Here is a 26594-nt window from a genome sequence, read left to right as displayed (position 1 = left end):
GGGGTGCAATGAGTGGTTGGTTGTACATTAATATGGATTTAGTTTTTGGAACTAAAGCCAGTCAGATGAAAGGATTATTAGTGGGAGAGCATTTTTATAGTGGCAATAGTCATAGTCATACTTTATTGATCCCGGGGGAAATTGGTTTTCATTACAGTTGCACCATAAATAATTAAATAGTAATATGTAAATTATGCCAGGAAATAAATCCAGGACCAGCCTATTGTTTCAGGGTGTCTGACCCTCCAAGGGAGGAGTTGTAAAGTTTGATGACCACAGGCAGGAATGACTTCCTATGACGCTCTGTGTTGCATCTCGGTGGAATGAGTCTCTGTCTGAATGTACTCCTGGGCCCAACCAGTACATTATGTAGTAGATGGGAGACATTGTCCAAGATAGCATGCAACTTGGACAGCATCCTCTTTTCAGATACCACCATCAGAGAGTCCAGTTCCATCCCCACAACATCACTGGCCTTACGAATGAGTTCGTTGATTCTGTTGGTGTCTGCTACCCTCAACCTGCTGCCACAGCACACAACAGCAAACATGATCGCACTGGCCACCACAGAGTCGTAGAATATCCTCAGCATCATCCGGCAGATGTTAAAGGACTTCAGTCTCCTCAGGAAATAAGACGGCTCTGACCCTTCTTGCAGACAGCCTCAGTGTTCTTTGACCAGTCCAGTTTATTGTCAATTCGTATCCCCAGGTATTTATAATCCTCCACCATGTCCACACTGACCCCCTGGATGGAAACAGGGGTCACCAGTACCTTAGCTCTCCTCAGGTCTACCACCAGCTCCTTAATCTTTTTCACATTAAGCTGCAGATAATTCTGCTCACACCATGTGACAAAGTTTCCTACCGTAGCCCTGTACTCAGCCTCATAATTCAGTTGGATTTAGCATGGTTAAAGAGCTGAAGATGAAAAAAATATGAATGGGGACAGGCAAATTTTATTAAATTGAGAAATAATTTGGCAAAAATGGACTAGAAACAACTACTTGAATCTGGTGTTAGAACAATAGGTAGGGGGTGGGGGAGGTATTTCAATAGCTCATACAATGATGAAAAATTGACCAAGTAGTTCCAACAATGATAACAAAAGGCAGTGACAGATTTAGATTCCGTCTGGAAGATAGATGCATACAGTTTAAGCTGAAGGAAAAGGGGAGGAATATGTCAGTTGCAGAGAAGCTCAATAACGGAGGAAGCCTATAAATGTACAACAACTGCCTGGGTGAAATTAAAAGGGAAATTAGGAAAGCAAAATGAGGGTATGAAAAGAAATATTGGGTTGCATAATCAAACATTACGATTTTGTAAAGTTTGGGATAGGAGGAAAGGAAAGTTGATGGCTAAAGGGACGAAGCATGTAATGTGTGTGTGGAGGCAGAAGATGTGATTAAAGTTCTTAATACATAGTTAATACTGTCATCACAAGAGAGGGATAGACGTTTTTGTTGTTAAAACAGAGAGTGTGAATAGGATAAGCAGACTAACAGGAATGTTAGGAGCCTCAAAATCTGTGAAGGCAGATAACTTGACTGTCCAGGATGCCCATAAAACATAGGAGCAGAATTAGGTCATTTGGCTGTCTTGAGTCTGCTCTGCGATTCAATCATGACTCATTTATTTTTCCTCTCAACCTTATTCTCCTGCCTTCTCCCTGTAATCGTTGACACCTTTACTAATTAAGAAACTATCAACTTCCACTTTAAATATATCTAATGACTTGGCTTCCACAGCCGTCTAAGGCAGTGAATTCTGCAGGTTCACCACCTTCTCGCTAACGGAATCTTTGTTCTACAGGGAAGTCTTATTCAGAGGCTGTGCCCTCTGGTCCTCAACTCCCCCGCTGTAGAAGACATCCGCTTCACATCCACTCTAGTGAACAGTAAAAGAAGCAGAAGAGGAAATAGCAGAGTCTCTGAACATCAGTTTAGGATCTCCTTGGTTACAGGAGCAGTGCCAAAGAGTTGGAGATCAGATTATTTTAAAGTGTACATTAGAGGACAGGTCAAAATGGTGGTTTAAAGGAAATTTGGCATTCTTCCTCTTCATTATTTTATAAATTAAATTAATGCAAATTACTTTAAAAGATTTTCCATCAGTGGAACTCCTTAAACTGCTTAGATTAATCTGTGCAAATTTATAAAATAATATATTTAAATATTAGTATTTAATATTGCAGTTTTACAGGTTCGGATCACATGAGGTAAATCATAACAGTACCTCCAATTTTAATCCATTGTGTCATGGTTGAAATCTAACATCATTATGGCTAATACACTGAATCAAATATCAGTTTCATCAATTAAGATGAATTATCTTTTAATTGTTCAGACTAATTTAATATAAGAAATAGCAAGCATATGTATTTGGGTCCTTGGGTTTGCTGAAGGCTGGTTTTCTCTCAAAAAAACCCTTCCTGCACTATCCTCTACATTCCTGATTACCAAAGTACGTGAAGAGCATTTTCTTCATTTTGGCCCTCAGTTAGTAACCCTTAAATTCTAGACTTCACAGCCAAGGAAACATCCTATCAGAATAGATTGCTCAAGCCTGCCAAGAATTTCAATCGAATCAAATCACATTTCAATCTTTTAAACTCAAGGCAATAAATACGTATTCTATTGAGTTTGAAGTTACGAATGCACTAAATTTTCAGATTTCTCCACTGTCCAACCAATCAGTTATAGAGTATCTCAAATTAATTCAAGTAAATAGTAGAATCTGTCCATACCTCATAAATCTTAACTTCACCCAGCCCTCCACTTACTTTCTATAATAGGCAACGTTTTCCTCCTTGGACTGTGTCCTGCAGTAGGACAAAGTGTGCTGGAGGATCTATACATTCATGACAGTAATGTGTTTCCAAGAAGGCATGACACTGAAGAAATGCTTCTTTGTATTTGTCTTGATCCTTTATCTAATAACTATTTCATTTATTTCCTTAACAACTCAGATATCAATGGAACTGAAAAAATAAATGCTCTTCATCATTATTTTAATAACACCTGTGATAATCAAGAGCCTAGACAATGGGTGTAATTTGCTTGTGTGTATGGGAATTGCTTTCATCCTCGTATCTTCCTGATCTGTTATACATTCTACTGTACATGCGATACAATTCTTACCTTGTACCAATCTATTATTATTTTTATTTCATTGAGCCATAATGTATTGTAACCTTAGAATCATTTTTGAATAGCAGTACCTTACTATTGTGCACCTCTTATAAATTCATCTGTTTCAGTTCCCAAGTGCATTTCCTGGTTTGTAGCTTTGAAATGGTCCTTTCAACCTGTATGCACCTGACTCCGGTTTCCTGACACATATGTACAATTTATCATTGTGTAATTCATCTGCTTTAAAGGAAATTCCTCAGACATATAGGCACATTCCACAAATGTATTTGCTTCTTTAGTTTCATTTGGTTTAAAAAGAATGAAAACTCGCAAGCTTGTTTTTGTCCCCAATTAACTTTTCCAAAAAAATGATGGAAAGTTGGCAACGAAAATAAAGACTTTTCGATGCTAGAAATATGAAATAAAAACTGAAAATTCTGTAAACATTTAGTAGGTCAGATAGCATCTGTGGAAGGACTAAACATTTAGCATCTGTAGTACAGCTACATTTAGGTCGGGGGCCATTCATCAGAACTGGAAAAGAGGGCAGTTCCTTTTGCCTTATATATATAAAATGGGTAAAGTTTATGACACGGAGTTACAAGTAACTGCTGATGCTGGAATTGAGAACAACATGCAAAGTGCTGGAGGAACTCGGCAGGTCAGACAGCATCCTTAAATGTGTATCAGACAGCTTTGTAAAGAAAAAATGTAAAGATTTCTTTGAGAAGCTAGCAAGCTTTATGAAAAGATGTTAACATGCTGAAACCTTCTTCTTCTTATCGTGTCCACAACAGTCTGTACATGGCCCAGCCAGAACTGAACATATTTTTGCGCCTTGTTGTTGAATTCGGCAAGATTTGCAACAGTACAGGGTTCCTCCAGCGATGGGCATTGCAGGAGATGTTGCATAGTTTGTGGCTCAGTTCCACATTCACAAGTTGTTGGGCTGGTTGTATATCCCCATTTGCTTAGTGACACCTTTGAATGACCCACACCAGTCCTAAGTCTGTTAAGGCACTTCCAGGTCGCCCAGTTGCCATTAGCTCCTGGGGGAAGGCTTTCATCTGGTGGAGTTTCCATCACTGGGGGTTGTTTGAGACTGGCGAGCCAGTCTTTCCACAAGGCGATTGGGCTTCAGATGGGGTTGATTGTAATGGAACAACACTGTTCATGAAGCTCTTACTTGACTTTAGGCAGCTGGGTGTGGGTGTATGACCACGTAAGGTGCCTCTCATCTGATGTTTGTGGAGTCGTTCTTTCGTGCTGGCTACTGTTCTTCTTATATCAGGGGGAGCGATACCCACCAGGATGTATAGGCTGTTGGTGTTTGTTGGTTTTAAACAACCTGTGATAAGTCAGCAGCTTGCATTCAAAGGCATCCATCTTCTTAGCATGAGTAGATCTTTCCCATACAGGGCAGGCGTATTCGGCAGTGGAGTAGCAAAGAGCAAGTGCTCTGGTTCGCAATGTTTTTGAGCTTGCTCCCCATTTTGTGTTAGTGAGCTTATTCAGGATGTTGTTTCGTGTGCTCACTTTTGCCTTTGTCTTATTGATGTGGCTCTTGAAAGGGGGCATCTGTCAAGGGTGACTCCTCAGTAGATCGGGTGCTCGCAATGTGTCAGTGTTGCTCCACACCAGGTCACTTTAAGCTGGAGTTTGGCTTCACGGTTCCTGAGGTGGAATGCACAAACCTGCGTCTTTGACGGGTTTGCGCGGAGGTGGTTTTCTTCATAGTAGGATGTTAGTCCCTCCAAGGCCTCAGAAAGTGTTTTCTCCATGGTGTTAAAATCAGTGCTTTGGGCAGTGATGCATAAGTCATCAGCATGTATAAAATGGCGTATAACATCATCTATAGGTTGGTCATTTGTGTAGATGTTGTACAGCAACGGTGAAAGCACACTTCCCTGAGGAAGACCATTCCTCTGAATATGTCACTTGCTGTGCTTCCCACCTAGTTCAACATAGAACCGGCGATTCTGAAGCATGAGATGAAAATAGCTCTTCAAGTAGTTCCAATAATCAATGATTGGAATGCTCTGATTGTTGAATTTTGAGTTGATGCCCTGATTTTGGCTTTTTTTTTAAATCTGTTCTGCTTTTCTGTACTTTGTATCAATTAGGTTTTATTGTGTGAATTCCTGTCTGGCTGCTTAGTATGGGTTGCATTAGCATTGGAATTCTGCTCGGCTTATCTGTACAGAGTTTGAAAGAATCAAGAAGCTGTTATGTCAATTTATACAGCAGCCATCAAAGTATTTATATGATGTGAGGAATGTAGCTTTTCTCTGCTGGTTTAATTTGTTTTTGTCTCATCTATTGAAACAACTGTGGTTTTGTTTTCACAATTCAAGATGGATTTTTGTAATAGGTTTCAATCATATAGTCACAATTGCAGTGAGCTTCAGTAAATGCTGTGACATTTGCAAGCTTGACTTAGATACTGATATGAGCTGCTGTCCTTCATTTATGTAGCTGTGTCTGCTTGGTTCATTGTTCAGCTGTATTGCAATGTTCTACAGTGGAAAAAAAACATAATGTGTGAGGTGGGTACATTTTCTGGAATAATTCTACACTTAAAGATTTTAAAATTTAGGTATGTTTTATCCTGAATTTTGGTTCAATATATTCATAGTACCAACCTCCCCTCCATCAACCTCATTGCTTACTGCCTCCGGAAACTAGCAAACAAAATCAAGGACCCCTTCCACCCCAGTCATTTTCTCTCTTTCCTCTTGCAGAAGATACAAAAGTATGAGAACATGAACAACTAGGCTCAAGGACAACTTGCTTCCGACTGTAATTAGATTTTTAAATAGACTTCTCATATTCTAAAGGATGAACTCTTGATCTTCCAATCTCCCTCATAATAGCCCTTGCACTTTTTTTGTCTGCGTGCATTATACATTCTCTGTAACTGCAACACTTACTGCATTCCATTTTCTTTTTTGTATCTGAACCTCCTTCTCAGCTTCTCCATACTCACCTTAAACCTGAATTCCCTCATGTGATCGCACTTATACCTTTTCTTCAAGTGAGGTGCCCAGGATTGGATGCAGTGTGTCCTGAACACAAGCTTCCTGGTTTTGTACTTTTTGCCTAATAATAGGTAACACAAGTATTGCTAACCACTCTTCAAGAATTTGAATACATCCATGTCTATGTTCCTACGTACACTTTAAATTTGTGCTATTAAGCTGTGATTGAAATTCCTCAATAATTCTTCAAAAAATGCATCTCTACATACTTCTCTACTAAATTTCATTATTCAGTTATCTAGCATGTCATTTTACATGTGATGGATATTCACTTCCTAGACCCCTTTTTTTTTGGTAAAGCTTACTTTCTAAACATGGCAGCTACGACTTGTAAGATCACATACAGATGTAAGTAAACTTCCAACTAATATTCTTTTGTTTAAGCTTCTGATTGTAAATGGGAGTCTGTCTTCAATTCTTAAACTGTAAATGGCAAGCAGTAATCAGCTTGAAGTTAAAAGCACAGCTTTACAAACAAGTTCTGTTTGTAGCAGGCTGCTAGCCCACAATACTTGTCTTATTGCTGAAAGAGGTCAATAGAAGACAATGGGTTATTTACTGTGACTTGTTTCAAAATAGACAAGCAGACCCAAAGTTGTTTAGTTTAAGGATGCTTGCAGATCATATGGATAATTTCATGTAGCATATTAAATAACTGATCTATTAATGTTGAGAGATTTATGTACTCAAAGAAGTCAGCTTTACCACATTAATTGTGAGCATTATGCTGAGCACTTTGTCTCCAAATTTCTTTGAGACCGTTTGTGTAAAAAGACACACAGTTGAACCCGTTGAAGAAAACATCAAACACTCAATGCGCATAGAAAGAACAAATTGCTCAAATGCCAAAAAGCAAGTGAACAACACACAAAATCAAATGTCAAGCCAGGAGTTCAGTAGAATTGAGTTAAGTTAAGAGTCACATTGTGATCCCACTGTAGGCTGCAGGGGCATTCTTGGCAGAAGTGCCTCAGAAAACATCTATCGCTCTTATCAAGCCATTCAAAAACAACAGCAAAAAAAAGTAACCAAATCCAGAAACAGGTGCAACGTGAACCTTGAAGTCCCCCAAAATGAGTATACAGCCTCGCCGATCTGTCCTTGCATCACGGATCCCAGCACTCCTGCACTTTCCAACCGCAGCTGGTGTGAGGGAGAAAAAGACCAGTCAAACTTAGGCAGATGGCGCCGAACACCCGCTTGTCCTCGTTGATTTCAATCTCACTCAATGCCTCAATTGTAGCGAAGCAATGAAGTTGATCATGGGCTCACACCCCGGTTCCAGGCTTCCAGGCCTCCAGGCTCACACTCCGCTCCAGACCTCACCAACTCCCTCAAAGTGCCAGATTGCTCTTCAGCCTAAAATATATTTGAAAGAAAAAGTATTAGTCTAGTAAACTGTCTGAGGATGTCGCTGTTGGTCATGTTGTTCATTGGTGTCATCTTGAAGATCTTGAAATGTACCTGTGTTTTGGAAATCCTTAATGGTTTTTGTTTTAGAAATTGTTTGTAATTTTTTATTGTTTTATAAGATAGAAATCCTCTGAGATTTAAATGTGTTTTAAGATTGTTGTCTGGATTTAAATGTGTCTTGCTGAAAATAAATGAGTTATGTTTTAAACGGCTTTGTCCGCTGAAAGTATCTTCTCTTTGGTAGGGAGAAAAGACCCCTCCCAATCAAATAGTGATTATTGGTAGCTAAACTACTCATAGAGAGTAAACGGAGAAGTGAACTAGCTTTGAAGATTGGGTAGTTACAATATAATCTCACTTTGTTGAGAGTACTTGTGGTTGTTTATATCCAATAGGGCTTAAGGTCTTTGTTTCAGTTTAGAACTTTGTTGTCAGCAAACCCAATAGCACGGCAAATTCTGCTCTCTATTTTTTATGAAATTTTTATCATATGCAAAATGGGTAATGTTGGCACGCACACCTATATATGCAAATATTAAAACAACTCTGAAAAAAAGTAGTCCCCAGCATGCCTCTGGGGAACATCACTTCCTTCATTATATAAAAATATTTTCTATAACTCTATTCACCATCATCTAGCTGATTTCTTACTCATGCTGCCTTAGAAACATAGAAAATAGGTGCAGGAGTAGGCCATTCGGCCCTTCGAGCCTGCACTGCCATTTATTATGATCATGGCTGATCATCCAACTCAGAACCCTGCACCAGCCTTCCCTCCATACCCCCTGATCCCCGTAGCCACAAGGGCCATCTAACTCCCTCTTAAATATAGCCAACGAACTGGCCTCAACTGTTTCCTGTGGCAGAGAATTCCACAGATTCACTACTCTCTGCGTGAAGAATTTTTTCCTAATCTCAGTCCTAAAAGGCTTCCCCCTTATCCTCAAACTGTGACCCCTCGTTCTGGACTTCCTCAACATCGGGAACAATCTTCCTACATCCAGCCTGTCCAATCCCTTTAGGATTTTATACGTTTCAATCAGATCCCCCCTCAATCTTCTAAATTCCAACGAGTACAAGCCTAGTTCATCCAGTCTTTCTTTATATGAAAGTCCTGCCATCCCAGGAATCAATCTGGTGAACCTTCTTTGTACTCCCTCTATGGCAAAGATGTCTTTCCTCAGATTAGGGGACCAAAACTGCACACAATACTGCAGGTGTGGTCTCACCAAGCCCCTGTACAACTGCAGTAGTACCTCTCTGCTCCTGTACTCGAATCCTCTCGCTATAAATGCCAGCATACCATTTGCCTTTTTCACCACCTACTGTACCTGCATGCCCACTTTCAATGACTGGTGTATACTGACACCCAGGTCTCGTTGCACCTCCCCTTTTCCTAATTGGCCACCATTCAGATAATAATCTGTTTTCCTGTTTTTGCCACCAAAGTGGATAACTTCACATTTATCCACAGTAAATTGCATCTGCCATGAATTTGCCCACTCACCCAACCTATCCAAGTCACCCTGCATCCTCTTAGCATCCTCCTCACAGCTACACTGCCGCCCAGCTTCGTGTCATCCGCAAACTTGGAGATGCTGCATTTAATTCTCTCATCCAAGTCATTAATATATATTGTAAACAACTGGGGTCCCAGCACTGGGCCTTGCGGTACCCCACTAGTCACTGCCTGCCAATCTGAAAAGGTCCCGTTTATTCCCACTCTTTGCTTCCTGTCTGCTGACCAATTCTCATCAATACCTTACCCCCAATACCGTGTGCTTTAAGTTTGCACACTAATCTCCTGTGTGGGACCTTGTCAAAAGCCTTTTGAAAATCCAAATATACCACATCAACTGGTTCTCCCCTATCCACTCTACTAGTTACATCCTCAAAAAATTCTATGAGATTCGTCAGACATGATTTTCCTTTCACAAATCCATGCTGACTTTGTCTGATGATTTCACCGCTTTCCAAATGTGCTGTTATCACATCTTTGATAACTGACTCCAGCAGTTTCCCCACCACTGACGTTAGGCTAACCGGTCTATAATTCCCTGGTTTCTCTCTCTCTCCTTTTTTAAAAAGTGGGGTTACATTAGCCACCCTCCAATCCTCAGGAACTAGTCCAGAATCTAACGAGTTTTGAAAAATTATCACTAATGCATCCACTATTTCTTGGGCTACTTCCTTAAGCACTCTGGGATGCAGACCATCTGGCCCTGGGGATTTATCTGCCTTCAATCCCTTCAATTTACCTAACACCACTTCCCTACTAACATGTATTTCGCTCAGTTCCTCCATCTCACTGGACCCTCTGTCCCCTACTATTTCTGGAAGATTATTTATGTCCTCCTTAGTGAAGACAGAACCAAAGTAATTATTCAATTGGTCTGCCATGTCCTTGCTCCCCATAATCAATTCATCTGTTTCTGTCTGTAGGGGACCTACATTTGCCTTTACCAGTCTTTTCCTTTTTACATATCTATGAAAGCTTTTACAGTCAGTTTTTATGTTCCCTGCCAGTTTTCTCTCATAATCTTTTTTCCCCTTCCTAATTAAGCCCTTTGTTCTCCTCTGCTGAACTCTGAATTTCTCCCAGTCCTCAGGTGAGCCACTTTCTCTGGCTAATTTGTATGCTTCTTCTTTGGAATTGATACTATCCCTAATTTCTCTTGTCAGCCACGGATGCACTACCTTCCTTGATTTATTCTTTTGCCAAACTGGGATGAACAATTGTTGTAGTTCATCCATGCAATCTTTAAATGCTTGCCATTGCATATCCACCGTCAATCCTTTAAGTGTCATTTGCCAGTCTATCTTAGCTAATTCACGTCTCATACCTTCAAAGTTACCCTTCTTTAAGTTCAGAACCTTTGTTTCTGAATTAACTATGTCACTCTCCATCTTAATGAAGAATTCCACCATATTGTGGTCACTCTTACCCAAGGGGCCTCTCACGACAAGATTGCTAATTAACCCTTCCTCATTGCTCAAAACCCTTGGATCCTTTTATAACATGATCTAAATTTGGCAAGTAGAACTTGCATGGGACTTCGGTAAAAGTTTTGAACATCCACTTACAACAAATTTCTCAATTTACTTCCTGTGAGCTCACCAAAGTTTGCAGTCAAGTTGTATTTTAATATCTCTAAGCATGCTTGTCTTTTTTAACTCAAAAATCTCCAAATGTTAATTATATTTTCCCCTGATTATTTTCCTTCAGTTACCAAAGGTCTTCCTTGCATCTTTTTCTTATTTAATGTTGCACATTTGCTATTCTCTACCCCTCTGGAGGATTTGATAATTACATTATACCCAAATGCAACTTCTACCTCCACTTAGCACCTTGGATTCATCCAGTGAAATTGACTTAGGTAAAGCATGAGCTGCCTGTCTATTACCTTATCCTTGTCAATTTCATCTCATCATTAATGTTTCTCCCATGATTAAGGTTTGGTAACTTCCTCTATTTGGTTTAAAAAAATAAGAGCTTCTCAGTTTTCTGCATTGACCCGTATTTGGTGCTACCTCTTCTTGTCAATTATATACTAATGGATGACCTGTGTTCCTTTTTATTTCACCAACTAGTCTATTTTAAGTCTCTCATAGCTTGTCTAATTTGCTTTTCACCCCCCTGCTCTTGTTCACCTCGTTCTATTTGAAATTTTCAGAGTTTTTTTTTTTCGTTGGAGCTCTAGTTCTTAGAGAGGATCCTCTGGCTTTGGTTTCCCCAGTCTCTGTCTCTTGTTTGAATGTATCTGTTCTGCACTTGAAACATCACCGTTGTTATACAAAACTTGGGTTTCACTTTACCCTGTGCAGGTCTCCTCCCATAGAGTCATAGAGAAGTACAGCGCAGAATCAGACCCTTCAGCCCATCTACTCCACACTGAAACCATTTAAGCAACACACACAAAATACTGGAGGAAGTCAGCAGGCCAGGCAGCATCTATGGAAAAAAAGTACAGTCGAGGTTTTGGGCTGAGACCCTTCGGCAGGACTGAAACCACTTAAACTTTCTACACCCATCGATCTGCACTGGGACCAGAGCCCACCATATCCCTAATATCCATGTACCTATCCAAACTTCTCTTAAACATTGAAACTGAGATTACATACACAACTTGTGCTGGCAGCTCATTACACACTCTCACAACCCTCTGAGTGAAGAAGTTTCCCCTCATGTTCCCCTTAAACTTCTCACCTTTCATCACCCATAACCCATGTCTCTGGTTGTCGTCCCACCCAACCACAGTGAAAATAGGCTGCTTGCATTTACCCTAGCAATACTGCTCATAATTTTATATACCTCTATCAAATCTTCCTCAAACTTCTATGTTCTAAAGAATAAGTTCCTAACCTATTCAATCTTTCCTTATAACTCAGGTCCTCCAGACCTGGCAACTTACTTGTAATTTTTTTCTGTTCTCTTTCAACCTTGTTTACATCTTTCCTGTAGGTAGGTGACAAAACTGCTCACAATGTTCCAAATTAGGGCTCACCAGTGTCCGATACAAAACATCCAATCGTCTGTACTCAATACATTGATTGCGAAAGCCAATGCGTCCAAAAGCTTTCTTTACAACCCTATCTACCCGTGACGCCACTTTCAACAAGTGATGTACCTGTATTCCCTGATCCCTTTGTTCTACCATGCTCTTCAGTGCCCTACTGTTCACTGTGTAAGACCTACTCTGCTTGGTCATACCTCACAAACATGAAAATCTGCAGATGCTGGAAATCCAAACAACACACTTACAATGCTGGAGAAGCTCAGCAGGCCAGGCAGCATCTGTGGAAAAGAGTACAGTCGATGTTTCAGGTTTCTGCAGTGGAGGAGGAAGAAGAGGGGTCGCTGGGAACACGAGAGGGGTGGTTTAGAATTCTTGGAGCTCAGAGGTACCAACCTCAGTTTGATTGAATTGTGAAGCACAACACTCAGCCACTACATTGTAACAAAGCAGTACCCAGAGAAAGTCGGTCGTCCTGCCACCCACTAAATGCAACCGAGTCGGGAGACATGAAAGAGAGACGACGAAGGGGGAACAGGTCCTGCTGAAGGATCTCGGCCTGAAATGTTGACACTACGCTTTTCCATAGATGCTGCCTGGCCTGCTGAGTTCCTCCAGCATTTTGTGTGTGTTGGTTATACCTCATACTTGGCTGCATTAAATTCCATCTGCCTTTTTTCAGCTGATGCAGAACCCTCTGCAAGCCCTGATAGCCTTCCTCACTATCAATTACACCCGCAATCTTGGTGTCATCCGCAAATTTACTGATCCAGTTAACCACATTATTATCCAGATCATTGATACGGAGGACAAACAACAATTGAACCAGCACCTTAATCCTCCAGTCAGAGAGACAACCCTGTACTACCACTCTCTGGCTTCTCCCACAAAGCCATTGTCTAATCCAGTTTACTATCTCATCCTGGACGTCGAGCGACTGAACCTTCTTAAACAGCCTCTCATGCAGGACCTTGTCAAACGTCTTACTAAGGTCTACATAGACAACATCTCCACTGCCTTGCATTCACCCATTTTCCTGGTAACTTCCTCACAAATCTCTATGAGATTGGTTAGACTTGACGTACCATGCACAAAGCAATGCTGACTGTCCTTAATCAGTCTACGTTTATCCAAATACTTGAATATCCAGTCCCTTAGGATGTTATATTATAGTTGTATTAGACGTTGGTGAGGACTAATTTGGAGTATTGTGTGCAGTTTTGGTGACTTATCTACAGGAAATATGTAAGTAAGGTTGATAAAGTACAGAGAAAATTTACAAGGATGTTGCCAGGTTTGGAGGAACTGAGTTATAAGGAAAGATTGAATAGGTTAGGACTGTATTCCTTGGATTCTAGAAGATTTGAGAGGAGATTTGATAATGGTATACAAAATTACAAGGGGTATAGATAGGGTAAATGCAAGCAGACTTTTTCCACTGAAATTGGGTGGGACAGCAACCAGAGATCATAGGTTAAGGGTGAAAGGTATGTAAGAAATTGAAGGGGAACATGAGGGGAAATTTCTTCACTCAGGGGGTTGTGAGAGCGTAGAATGAGTTGTCAGTGCAAGTGGTGCATGCGAGCTCAACTTCAACATTTAAAAGAAGTTTTGACAGGTGCATAGATGGTAGAGGTATGGAGGGCTATGACCTCCGTGCAGATCATTGAAATGGTTTCAGCATGGACTAGATGGGCCAAAGGGCCTGTTTCTCACCGGCCTATAATTTCCTGGTTTCTGTTTAGAGCCTGTTTTAAACAGTGGAACAATATTGGCTATCCTCCCATCCTCTGGTACCTTTCCTGTCACTACAGGTGTTTTAACCATCTCCATTAAGGCTCTGGCAATTTATGCTCTTGCCTCCCGTAAGGGAACACCTTGTCAGGTCCTGGGGATTTATACACCCCGATTTACATCAGGATAGCAATCACTTCCTCCCTTGTAATATGTACAGGGTCCATGAAGCTGATGCCGCTTTGCCTCACTTCTATAGACTTTGTATCTGTCTTCTGAGTAATTACAGATGCAGAGAAAGCATGTAATATCTCTTCCATCTATTTTGACTCCACACATGCTTGAAGTTAGCCTTCTTCCAACTGAGCTGTGGAGTTTATTGTTAATTCAGATCAGATTATTGTCATATTGCATCCCCGGATACAATGCAATTCCTTGCCCATGTGAAGCTCATATTGTAAACAGTACACATGTTAACAATAAATGTAGTGATGAGTGCAAAACAACAGAAAGTTGTGAAGATTGTACATCTGAAGTAATGCAAAAGAAATGCTGAAGTGATCATGGAGTGAATAGTGAAGGTGGAACTAAGAGACCGAGAACATGGCAGTCACCAGGAACTTGGTGTGAATGAGATGAAAACTGTTCATAAATCTGGTTGTTCTGACTTTCAGGCTGCTGTATCTGCTCCCAGAAGAATGGAGAGAGAAAAAAAGAACTGGGAATTGGAGCTACAGGGAACTTAAAAAAAAAATCAATACAACCATGTTGGATCAAATGGCATCCTGAATGTGCTAGAGGGTTCTGTACATTTTCCAAAATGCAGATGTGTTTATTTTCATGAAACATGTGCATGATGCAGAAGGTAACTCAGAAGAGATTGGGAAAAGATTGATAAGTTTAGTGGCAGAAATTTGGAGTATTGCCACCCTGTCTTCCTTAATCTTCCTGCATTTGGCTGTACATTGACATATTAGCTGAGGTCGAGCCCTTTCTTGCAGTGACTCCGGTAATGTGATTGTAATCAGATGGCTCAAACAAGAACATAAATTTATTCATAAGCAAAGCAAATGGTAAATCAAATGCACACTGTACATATTTCCATCCTGAATTTGCTTTTTCAAAAAAGCAAATAGTAAGATAGTAAGGTTTCGCTTACTATCAGCCACAGTCTGAAAATGGTTTCTACATACTAATTCATTTCAGTAAATGTCTTCCCTTTCTACAATTCATATTGCCTTTCTATAGCAAGGTGTTCTGCTCAGTAAGAGGTCAGACATGTTCCTTTTAGAAACCAGGTTGTTTTTTCAGTGTGTCAGTTCTATATCTTATTGGGTAGAAAATTAAGTGGTGATTTAATTGACTTTTTTAAGATTTTTAATGAATTCAAAGGATGTACAGGAAGGTATATTTTCTCTGCAAGGGCACTTTTGTGGTGTGAGTTGAAGTGTCATAGATGCAGGGCTGTTGCGGTGTGGTCTGTACGGGCTGAATTGAGGCAGCAGGGTCCGGGCCAGAGAGGTGGGAACGAGCCAATGTTTGGAGGCAGTTGGATTCGGCAGAACTGAGGCGAGGAGAGTGGAGGCAATGTAGAGCCAAATCAGTGGGGTTTGGACCTGCACCTGAGAGCAAGGAAAGACCGGAGGTTTGATCAGTTTAAGCGCCGAGCCGAATTGGGAGGACGGGGCACTGGCCCAAGAGTGTATCAAAGCAATAGGGTCCAGGACGGAGAGCAAGCTCTGGACTATTTAAGCACCAGGCCAGATTGAAAAGGACGGGGTGTCGGGGCCAGAGGCGAGGGACGGGCCAGTTCAAGTCTCTGTCATGTGAGTTTTACTTGACTCTGCGCTGGACTTCAGCTCATTGCTCTGCAAGATTTATTCATCTGTACACCGAACTGTGGCTGTGACCTAAAACTATCACAGTGTGAACTTCAGTTCTGTATGTTATTTGCTTACTTTTATTGTTTGCACTTTTTTCTCTGCACATTGGGTGCTTGACGGTCTCCTTTTGTTTCAATGGGTTCTATTGGGTTTCTTTGTTTTGTAGCTGCCTGTAAGAAGATGAATCTCAAGGTTGTATAAAGTTTACATACTTTGATAATAAATGTACTTTGACTTTGACTTGAATGGAATTAGGACACATCATTCAGAGCTGTCTGAAAGCAATTCTTTATATAAACTGCGATAGACATGTTGAACTTGCTCTCCCAAAACAGAAGGTGCCTGCTGAAATAATAATAAATGCTGCCGGTCAATCTGTGCAGTTTTTTTTAATGCATGTAGTTAATTTTGCCTCCAAAGCTACCCACACTCCATGTTATGAGAATGGGATAGTTGTGCACACTTTGTTCAGCTTTGGTGCATGGTAAATTCATTCTCTGTTGAAGGGCTCAGAGACATATTCACTGTTTGGCAAACTTCTATAGATGTGTAATGGAGAGTATATTGACTGGCTGCATCACAGACTGGTATGGAAACCCCAATGCCCTTGAGCGGAAAATCCCACAAAAAGGAGTGGATACGGCCCAAACCATCATGGGCAAAGCCCTCCCAACCATTGAGCACATCTACATGAAATGCCGTTGGAGGAAAGCAGCATCCATCATCGGGACCCTCACTGCCCAGGTCATGCTCTCTTCTGGCTGCTCCCATCAGGAAGAAGGTACAAGAACCTCAGGACGTGCACTAGCAGTTTCAAGAACAGTTACTACCTATCAACCATCAGGCTCTTGAACAAAAAGGGGATGACTTTACTCAGCTTCACATTGAAATACTCTCTCAACCAATAGACTTACTTTAAAGGACACTTTATCTCACCTCCTCGATATTTATTGCATTTGTTTATATTTGCATTTGTACAGTTTGTTGTCTTCTGCACTCTGGTTGAATGCCCTAGTTGGATGATCTTTCATTGATTCTGTTATAGTTACTATTCTGTAGATTTTTTTTGAGTATTCCCATATGAAAATGAATCTCAGGGCTGTATGTGGCAACATATATGTACTCTGGTAATAAAATTTTCTTTGAACTTTGAAGGATCCATATGTTGAGCCATTGTTACATAATTGTTTGTGATTAGATCATGTTGTCTTCTTGCAGCTGGAATCTGGATATTCCATGAGATGACAAGAAACACAAGCAAGCAATCAGCACAAAAAGGATGTGTGCTTGTGCAGGCTCTGTGAAAGAGCTAACATCTGCCAACTTGTACTTCATTTTACACAGTGATTTATTTAACAAAATAATGCTGCCTAATTGTACATAATCTTAAACTCTTGGCCAATTCTGGGCATGAATTCAGATTTATTTATAGCCAAAGAAGTAAGAGTTGTTGACAAGATGTTTTTCTAAATTCTAGTTACAGGTAAAATTACAGAGTTAGTAGTGGCTATGTCAGTAATGTTATCTTTGCTCCATAAAGCAATTGAGGAAAGAAAAAAAATCTAGAGTGAGTTGTCCTGTTGTCTACAGATCATTAAGGTCAAAAATGTTGTTGTTGTATTGGAAAATGACAATCGTCCTTGGATTGTTTCATGTTGACTCTGCTGTCCTCAGTCTGTTCTGCAGGCCTCATCGCTGATGGGATGGTATAATCAATAAAGGAGAAATTCTCTTGACCGATCAACATGAAATCCACACCAAAATTTATAATGCAAACAGCAAAGTGTAGTAGAATTTGTGAATTTCAAACTGAAGGTCAAATGATAGAATACTACATTGTTCCTGTTTTATGGTAAACTGTGTCCGGCAATGCAATTGCCTAATGCCTTCCTGCATTCAAAACATATGCCAATCCATTGAATGATGACCCACAAACTTTAAATTTCCCATTATGTGGAATCAGTTAATGGAGCTGTTTAGCCTTTGTCCATAGATTTCCCTCTGGCATGGATTACACAGGTAAAAATGAAAATGCTCATGTTACCGAAACTTTGATTATTGATCTTTTGTTAATTTGAATTCTCAATTATTCTTTAGTTTAATCATGTTATAAAGTGTTTGTTTTATAATGTGAATCATGTATGATTTTATTTTATTTCTTTTGTTCTACTTTTACTTTATTTACCTCCATTGTCACCAGGTTACAGTACAGGCTGGACATGGCTAACCAGCTGGCTGATGAGCACGATCTGATAGCAGTCTATGTGAGCCGACTGCAGAATGGCACACGGTTAGTGTTTGTTGAGTTCACTGCGCTGTTGTACTGAGGAAATAAGCCTCTAAAATATTGAAATACGCAACCCAGTTGGAATGAATGAAATCCAGTTTTTGAGGGTAGATTCATGAATTTGATCCAAGGCCATCTGAATTCTTTAACCACTGTATTCCTCACTGGGGCACCACGGCAGCGTAGCGGTTAGTGTATGCTATTACAGCTCAGGCTGTCGGATTTTTAGAGTTGAATTCCGGCATCCTCTGTAAGAAAGTTTGTACATTCTCCCATTGTGCATGTGGGTTTCCTCCAGGTTCTCCGCTGGTTTTCTCCCACAGTCCAAAGACGTACCAGTTAGTAGGTTAATTGGTCATTGTAAGTTGTCCTGCGATTAGGCCAGTGTTAAATCGGTGGGTTGCTGGGCAGTGCAGCTCGATGGGCTAGAAGGGCCTGTTCTGTGCTGTATGTCTAAATAAAATAACAATACATGATATACAAACATGATTTCTATATGTTTCAAACTAATAATAATCCTTGCTACAGTCCTGTGCATAAACAAGATTCAGTTGAATGGCCTGGAGTGCAACAATATATTTCTGAGTTAAAACTGAGAGTTTCTTGGAAAACCAAGCTGTACCTGTTGATCTTTCTGCTCTAGAGCACTTTGAAGTGGCTTACTGAGAACTTAGAAACACAGAAAACCTACAGCACAATACAGGCCCTTTGGCCCACAAAGTTGTGCAGAACATGTCCCTACCTTAGAAATTACTAGGCTTACCTGTAGCTCCCTATTTTTTAAGCTCTATGTACCTATCCAAAAGTCACTTAAAAGACCCTATCGTATCCGCCTCCATCACCGTTGCCGGCAGCCCATTCCACGCACTCACCACTCTCTGTGTAAAAAAACTGACCCCTGACATCTCCCCTGTACCTACTCCCCAGCACCTTAAAACTGGGTCCTCTTGTGGCAACCATTTCACCCCTGGGAAAAAGCCTCTGACTTTCCACACGATCAATGCCTCTCATCATCTTATACACCTCTATCAGGTCACCTCTCATCCTCTGTCATTCCAATGGCCGAGTTCACTCAATCTGTTTTGATAAGGCATGTTCCCCAATCCAGGCAACATCCTTGTAAATCTCCTCTGCACCCTTTCTATGGCTTTCACATCCTTCCTCTAGTGAGTCGACCAGAACTGAGCACAGTACTCCAAGTGGTGTCTGACCAGGGTCCTTTATAACTGCATCATTACTTCTTGGCTCCTAAATTCAATTCCACAGTTAATGAAGGCCAATACACCGTATGTCTTCTCTACCACAGAGTCAACCTGCGCAGCTGCTTTGAGTGTCCTATGGACTCGAATCCCAAGATCCCTCTGATCCTCCACACTGCCAAAAGTCTTACCATTAATACTATATTCTGTTATCATATTTGACCTACCAAAATGAACCACTTCACACTTATTTGCCACTTCTCAGCCCAGTTTTGCATCCTATCAAAACTGTAACCTCTGACAGCCCTCCACACTATCCTTAGTGTCATCAGCAAACTTACTAACCCACCCCTCCACTTCCTCATCCAGGTCATTTATAAAAATCACAAATAGTAAGGGTCCCAGAACAGATCCCTAAGACACACCACTGGTCACTGACCTCCATGCAGAATATGACCCATCTACAACCACTCTTTGCCTTCTGTGGGCAAGCCAGTTCTGGATCCACAAAGCAATGTCCCCTTGGATCCCATGCTGCCTTACTTTCTCAGTAAGCCTGGCATGGGGTACCTTATCAAATGCCTTGCTGAAATCCATATACACTACATCTACTGCTCTTCCTTCATCAATGTGTTTAGTCACATCCTCAAAAACTTCCATCAGGCTCGTAAGGCACGACCTGCCCTTGACAATGTCATGCTGACTATTCCTAATCATATTCTACCTCTTCAAATGTTCATAAATCCTGCCTTTCAGGATGTTCTACATCAATTTACCAACCACTGAAGTAAGACTCACTGGTCTATAATTTCTTGGGCTGTCTTTGCTCCCTTTCTTGAATAAAGGAACAACATCTGCAACCCTCCAATCCTCTGGAACCTCTCCCATCCCCAGTGATGATTCGAAGATCATCTCCAGAGGCTCAGCAATCGCTTTCTTCACCTCCCACAGTAGCCTGGGGTACACCTCATCCGGTCCCGGCGACTTATGCAACTTGTTGCTTTCCAAAAGCTCCAGCAGATCCTTTTTCTTTCTTAATATCTACATGCTCAAGCTTTTCAGTCTGCTGCAAGTCATTAATACAATCACTAAGATCCTTTTCCAAAGTGAATACTGAAGTAAAGTATTCATTAAGTACCTCTGCTATTTCCTCTGGTTCCATACACACTTTCCCACTGTCACACTTGATTGGTTTTGTTTTCTCACGTCTTAGCCTCTTGCTCTTCACATACTTGTTTGTGATGAGGTTTCAGGGTCAGAGTCAGCATGGTTTCCTTAAGGGGAAATCTTACCTGACAAATTTGTTGGAATTCTTTGAAGGAATAACAGGCAGAAGAGACAAAGGAGAGTCAGTGAATATTGGTTCGTTGGATTTTCCGAAGGCCTTTGACAGGTGCCACACGAGGCTGCTTAACAAGATAAGAGCCCATGGTATTACAGGAAAGATACAAGCATGGCAAGAGCATTGGCTGATTGACAGAAGGCAAAGAGTGGGAATGAAGAAGGTCTACTCTGGTTGGCTGCTGGTGACAAGTGGTGTCCCGCAGGGGCAATACTAGACTGCTTCTTTTCACATTATATTGTAACAATTTTGATGATGGCATTCATGGAGTTATGGTTAAGCTGGCAGCTGATACAAAGATAGGTAGAGGGGCAGATAGTGTTGGGGAAGCAGGGAGTCTGCAGAAGGACTTGGTCAGATTGGGAGCATGGGCAAAGAAGTGGCAGTTAGAATATAGTGTAGGGAAGTGTATGGTCATGCACTTTAGTAGAAGGAATAAAGATATGGACTATTTTCTAAGTAGGGAAATAATTCAACAATCACACACACAAAGGGACTTGGGAGTCTTGTGTAGGATTCTCTAAAGTTAACTTGCAGGTAGTAATGAAGGAAAATGCAATGTTAGCATTCAGTTGGAGAGGATGAGAATATAAGAGCAAGGATGTGATGCTGAAGGTTTGTCAGGCATTGGTCAGACCACACTTGAAGAATTGTGAGCAGTATTGGGTCCCTATCTAATAAGAACTGTGCTGGCATTGGAGATTGTCCAGAGGAGGTTCGGGAGAATTATTCTGGGAATGAAAAGGTTAGTGGATGAGAAACGTTTGATGGCTCTGGGCCTGTACTCACTAGAGTTTAGAAGAATGATGGGGGTATCTCCTTGAAACCTATCAAATACTGAAAGGCCTAGACAAAGTGAATGCGGCGAGGATATTTCCTTTAGCGGTTGAGTCGTTGATCAGAGGGCACAGGTTCAGAATAGAGGGACATCGATTTAGAACAGAAATGAGATGGAATTTCGTTAGGCAGAGGGTGGTGAATCTGTGGAACTTATTGCCATGGGCGTGCTATGGATGCCAAGACATCAAATATATTTTAAAGCAGATGTTGACAGATTCTTCATTAGTCAGGGTTTCAAAGGTTACGGAGAGAAGGCAGGAGAATGGGGTTAAGAAGAATCATAAATCTGCCATGACGTAATGGCAGAGTAGACTCAATGTGCGGAATGGTGTAATTCTGCTCCTATATCTTCAGGTCTGACATGTTTCAGGCTATGGAACTTGGGCATCAACACATAATCCATTTAAATACTCAGTCAAATTGCTCAACATGCAGTAAAATGCTGGAGAATAGAATGGATGTGTTAGGAAAAATATTCAGGGCTATACAATTCTGTATTTTATCAGTAATTTTTAATGCTTGATAAGAACACAAGGGTATAATCATTCTAATTAGCACTCAGTCCTTCAGTCATTAAAAAAGTAAGGGCAAGGTAGTTAAAAAGCACACTTTAGATTTATTATTTAATGTCCTCATCCAATATTAACTGTCCTTTTACAATCCGATGATTTTTTTTCTATTTCTGAATTAATGCCTTCTTTGGCATGGCACAGATTTCATATTGGTATGTCGTGGATTTGGAATCTCCTAGAGAGTTGGACGAGGTGCCTAATCACAGTGGCACTTATAATCATAGAGGAATGATTCAACTGAGATTCATTCCTCGAAGTTGAGTTTGTTCATGGAAGGTAATGTTTTCCCTTCCTGTAATATCATGGGGAGTATTGAACATGCACAGAGCAGATGTTTGGTTATTGCAAATGGTTCCATCAAACTGCATATTTTATCTTGCATACTTGTGCCAGAGCTCCAGTCAAGCGGGAAAGAAGAGATTTGGTCTTCTGTCTGCAACAATAACTTTCTGGCCAGCATTTATTTCAGACTCCATTTGTTAAACAACAGCTGATAAATTTAAAATCACTCTCAGGCTTCATATTAAGGGCAAACTGACCTTCATGCAGTGTTACTTGCATGTTCAGTAGTAAGATTATTATGCAAATCAAGTAAATAGATGAACTTCATAACTAATTCAGCAGATTATAATCATTACGTCAGGACTGGTCAAAAATGATCCCTCTGGTTGAATTAACTGGACTGAATTGCCTTCTTCATCTATAATTATCCCTTAATCTTATGCTGCAGCTTGTCTGGATCTTTCTGAACAAGCTTTGTCTTTCAGTTCTCATTATTGCCTTGACCCATCACGTCAGAGTTAGGCAGTTTGCAATTTACTTTTGGCACTGATATGCAGCAGTTAGATTCAAAGTTAAAAGTTTAGTAAGTGATTTAATACCGTTAGGTAAAATGAATAAATCTTTCTCATTTAAAAAATAAACAATTCACTTTTTGAACAATCAATTTCCATTAAATTATTGCAAATGAATTGGAACTTTTGTTCATATCATCTCCTAAATTTCAATGAATGCAGACCTTCTTTGTTAACTTATGGTTAAAATAAAACCTTCGGACTCCAATTTACATATGTTTTATGATGCATTCTCTTTAAAACCAATACATCTTTCCTGGGTATACGAGTCCAGACATAGTCTAACAAGATATAGGAGCAGAATGAAGCCATTTGGCCCTTCGAGTCTGCTCTGCCATTTCACATGGCTGTTCCAATTTTTCTCTCAGCCCCAATCTCCTGCCTCTCCCCATATATCTTCATGCCTTGACCAATCAAGAATCTGTCAACCTCTACATAGAAATCTACAGCACATTACAGGCCCTTTGGCCCACAATGTTGTGCCAACCAGATAACCTACCCTAGAGACTGCCTAGAATTTCCCTGGCGCATAGCCCTCTATTTTTCTAAGCGCCACATACCTATCAAAGAGTTTCTTAAAAGACCCTATTGTATCCACTTCCACCACCGTCGCCAGCAGTGCATTCCATGCACCCACCGCTCTCTGTGTGAAAAACTTGCTCCTGACATCCCCTCAACACCTACTTCCAAGCACCTTAAAACTATGCCCCCTCATGTTAGCCATTTCAGCCCTGAGAAAAGCCTCTGGCTATCCACGCGATCAATGCCTCTCATCATCTTGTGCACCTCTATCAGGTCACCTTTCTTCCTCCGTTTGGTCCAAGGAGAAAAGGCCAAGTTCACTCAACCTATTCTCATAAGGCACACTCTCCAATCCAGGCACCATCCTTGTAGATCTCCTCTGCACTCTTTCTATAGTATCCACATCCTTCCTGTAGTGAGATGACCAGAACTGAACACAGTACTCTAAGTGGGGTCTGACTAAAGTCTTGTATAGCTGTAACATTCCTCATGGCTCTTGAACTCAATCCCATCGTTGATGAATGCCAAACACACCATATGCCTTTTCTATCTCCCATTGTAATTTATATCACACATCCTGGCTACTGTTTAGGGGCCTGTATATAACTCCCATCAAGGTCCTTTTACTCTTGCAATTTCTTAGCTCTACCCACAAGGATTCTACATTTTCCGATCCTTCATTTCCTCTTTTAAGAATTTGATTTCATTTTTTACCAACAGAGCTCCTCTGCCCACCTGCTTGTCCTCTCAATACAATGTGTACCATTGGATGATAAGCTCTGAACTATGACCTTCTTTCAGCTATATCTCAGTGATGCCCACAACGCGGTTCCTGCCAATCTCTAATTGTGCGACAAGATCATCTGTCTCCTTTTGTATACTGTGTGCATTCAAATATAACGCCTTCGGTCTTGTATTCATAACTCTTTTTTGAATTTTCCCCCATGTTTCATTTCACTTCATCCCACTGACTGCAATTTTGCACGATATGCTCCTTAAATATACATAAACACGTCGTCCAGAGCTGCCTATGGCAAAGAATTCCACAGGTTCACCACTGTCAGGCTAAAGAAATTCCTCATCACCATTCTAAAAGGACACTCGTCTATTCTGAGGCTGTAGTCTCTTGTCTTAGACTCTCCCACCGTAAGAAATCTTTCTACATCCACTCTATCAAGGCCTTTCAGTGTTATGTGGAACATGATTTCTAATCCTCTGGACATAAAAGCCATTGTCCACTGCAGTTGCAGAAGAGGAACTGGAAATTTGTTTTTTTAGTGTTTATGCTTGGGCTGACGAGTCAATGATGCTAAATTTAGCATCTGTGGGATTAGGACTAAAGGTTAAGTTAAGATCTCACCCCAACTTGACATTTGAAAATGAATATTGCAAAGTTTATTTGCTTTAAATTTTTTGGTATGTATTGTAAGTGTCCTGGTTACTTTCTCACATCTAAAACGAAATCAACTTTTACACCACTGAAATCAACTACAGAATCTTTCATCTAAAAATATATGAACTATTTCAATTATTGATCAAAACTTTCAAAGTTCATCTATATAGGTGGCCCCATGTTAAGGGGGTTAGGAGATGATTGCATTCTTAGACAACAGATCTCCAGACCAAATTTCCCATCATGCCAAGCTTTGCTGTCTGTTCAAAACTTAAGAAATGCGTGTTGACTAAAATAAATTTTGTATTAACTTATTTACTTTTTCACAATAATTCTGTGAGAATAAATCTTATACCATATCTTAAATTTTTGGGAAACGAATTGTGAATTCTTTATCCACACTCTGGTGGGTCACTGTGGAGCAATTATCACCTGAATAGAGGCAGGAGTCTGAAGCTGATTTTAAGCATGATTACATGAGCCTTCAGGTGTGCAGTGGGATTAGATGAAAAAGAGCATTTGATTTAAACCTTTGGATGAAAATGTGGATTCCAAAGATATTTGGAAACTCTTCAAATAAATTTATTTTTTAGAAAAAACACACATTTAAGTTGAAGGATATTGATTGTAACACAGTGAAATGGCTCTCAGCTTAAAGCTACTTAACAAGAAAAAAAGGATATGTTATGGTTTTTGCTTAATTATTATGGCTTTATCAATATGGGTCATGCAATTTTATATTATTTGATGCAGCTTTTTTGCATGTTTTTTAATAAACAAATCTGATTGTGTGTGACACAACATGGCAGAAAGTAAGATGCTGCTCTGTCTGTGAAGTTGAGATCCCAAGAATAAAATGTAAGAGATTTAGGGATGTTGGGAATGTTTGTGCCTGGGCCCATGCAGCAAAAAAATCTGTTTCTGTTCGATGCTTTCAGTGCAATCTCTGCATTTCTGTACTGTACCAGATTTTAGAGGGTAAGAATACAGTTAGAATTCTTGTCAACAAAATGTATCAACATGGACCATTTGGCACAACTTTACTCGTCTTATAGAGAAACAGCTATGACCTTGACAGCAGTCATCTCCCACCCAACACCATTGAAGTATTTCTCAAATTAACAATAATTATGTTTGCCGTGGGCAGTATGTTCAATAATTTAAATAAAGAATAAATGATAGTTTGCATGGCAGAGAAACGGTGATCAAGAGTAGAGGGTTGCTGCACAGACAGTCTTTTTCCATTTGTTTTGGCTGGGAGATCTTTAAGTTATGCTCAACATTTTGTCACAAGTTGCAGACCATGTACCAATGCTGGACTTATCCTGCAATTTATCAAGGGACCAGGGATTTGTGAAAATTGCGCAATACTTAAAATATAGAATTGTCCAATACAGAAAATTCTGCAACACAGACAAAATGTTGGAGGAACTCAGCAGGCCAGGCAGCATCTATGGAAAAAAGTGCAGTTGACATTTAATTCTGCATCAAGTTTTGTATGTGATTATCATTGCCAAATTATCAAAGTGCTGTCAAATTATTGGGATTCCATTTGATTATTCAATCAATAATGGATTTAGGAAAGCAGTGCTGCATAGTAATTTTAGTTAGCATTGCGTATTTATTAAATAGTTTGTCATCCTGTATTATAAATTACGGAAATATGTGTACGTAACTTTTAGTTTTTCTACCATCTCCCATCAGTCGGATGCTTGAAGCATGAAAATGCAAGATTTAGGATTAAATTATTGTCAAATTCAGTTTCCTTCATTTTCAGAATGACTATTCTCTTAAACAGTGAATACTCCCTGCCTTTCCTGCCTGATGGATCTCTTTGTGATGGAACAATTTGAAATCTTGCTGCTCTCCG

The 26594-nt window shown here is 40.3% G+C and overlaps 1 protein-coding gene across 12 annotated transcripts in view; it reads left to right on the top strand.

Annotated features, from left to right (window-relative positions):
• Nucleotides 1-26594, top strand: part of dtnba (dystrobrevin, beta a) — a 505261-nt gene that overhangs the window by 361717 nt on the left and 116950 nt on the right. For 11 of the 12 annotated variants that reach the window (XM_072251383.1, XM_072251379.1, XM_072251384.1 and 8 more), the window contains one exon: nucleotides 17916-18005. The exons of the other annotated variant lie outside the window; for it this stretch is intronic. In XM_072251383.1, the coding sequence (XP_072107484.1) occupies nucleotides 17916-18005 (90 nt within the window). The remainder of the gene's footprint in view (nucleotides 1-17915; nucleotides 18006-26594) is intronic. 12 annotated transcript variants of the gene reach the window in all.

The sequence above is a fragment of the Mobula birostris genome, chromosome 2 (assembly GCF_030028105.1).
Source record: "Mobula birostris isolate sMobBir1 chromosome 2, sMobBir1.hap1, whole genome shotgun sequence".
Taxonomy (NCBI): domain Eukaryota; kingdom Metazoa; phylum Chordata; class Chondrichthyes; order Myliobatiformes; family Myliobatidae; genus Mobula; species Mobula birostris.
This window is presented reverse-complemented; position numbering and strand designations above follow the sequence as displayed.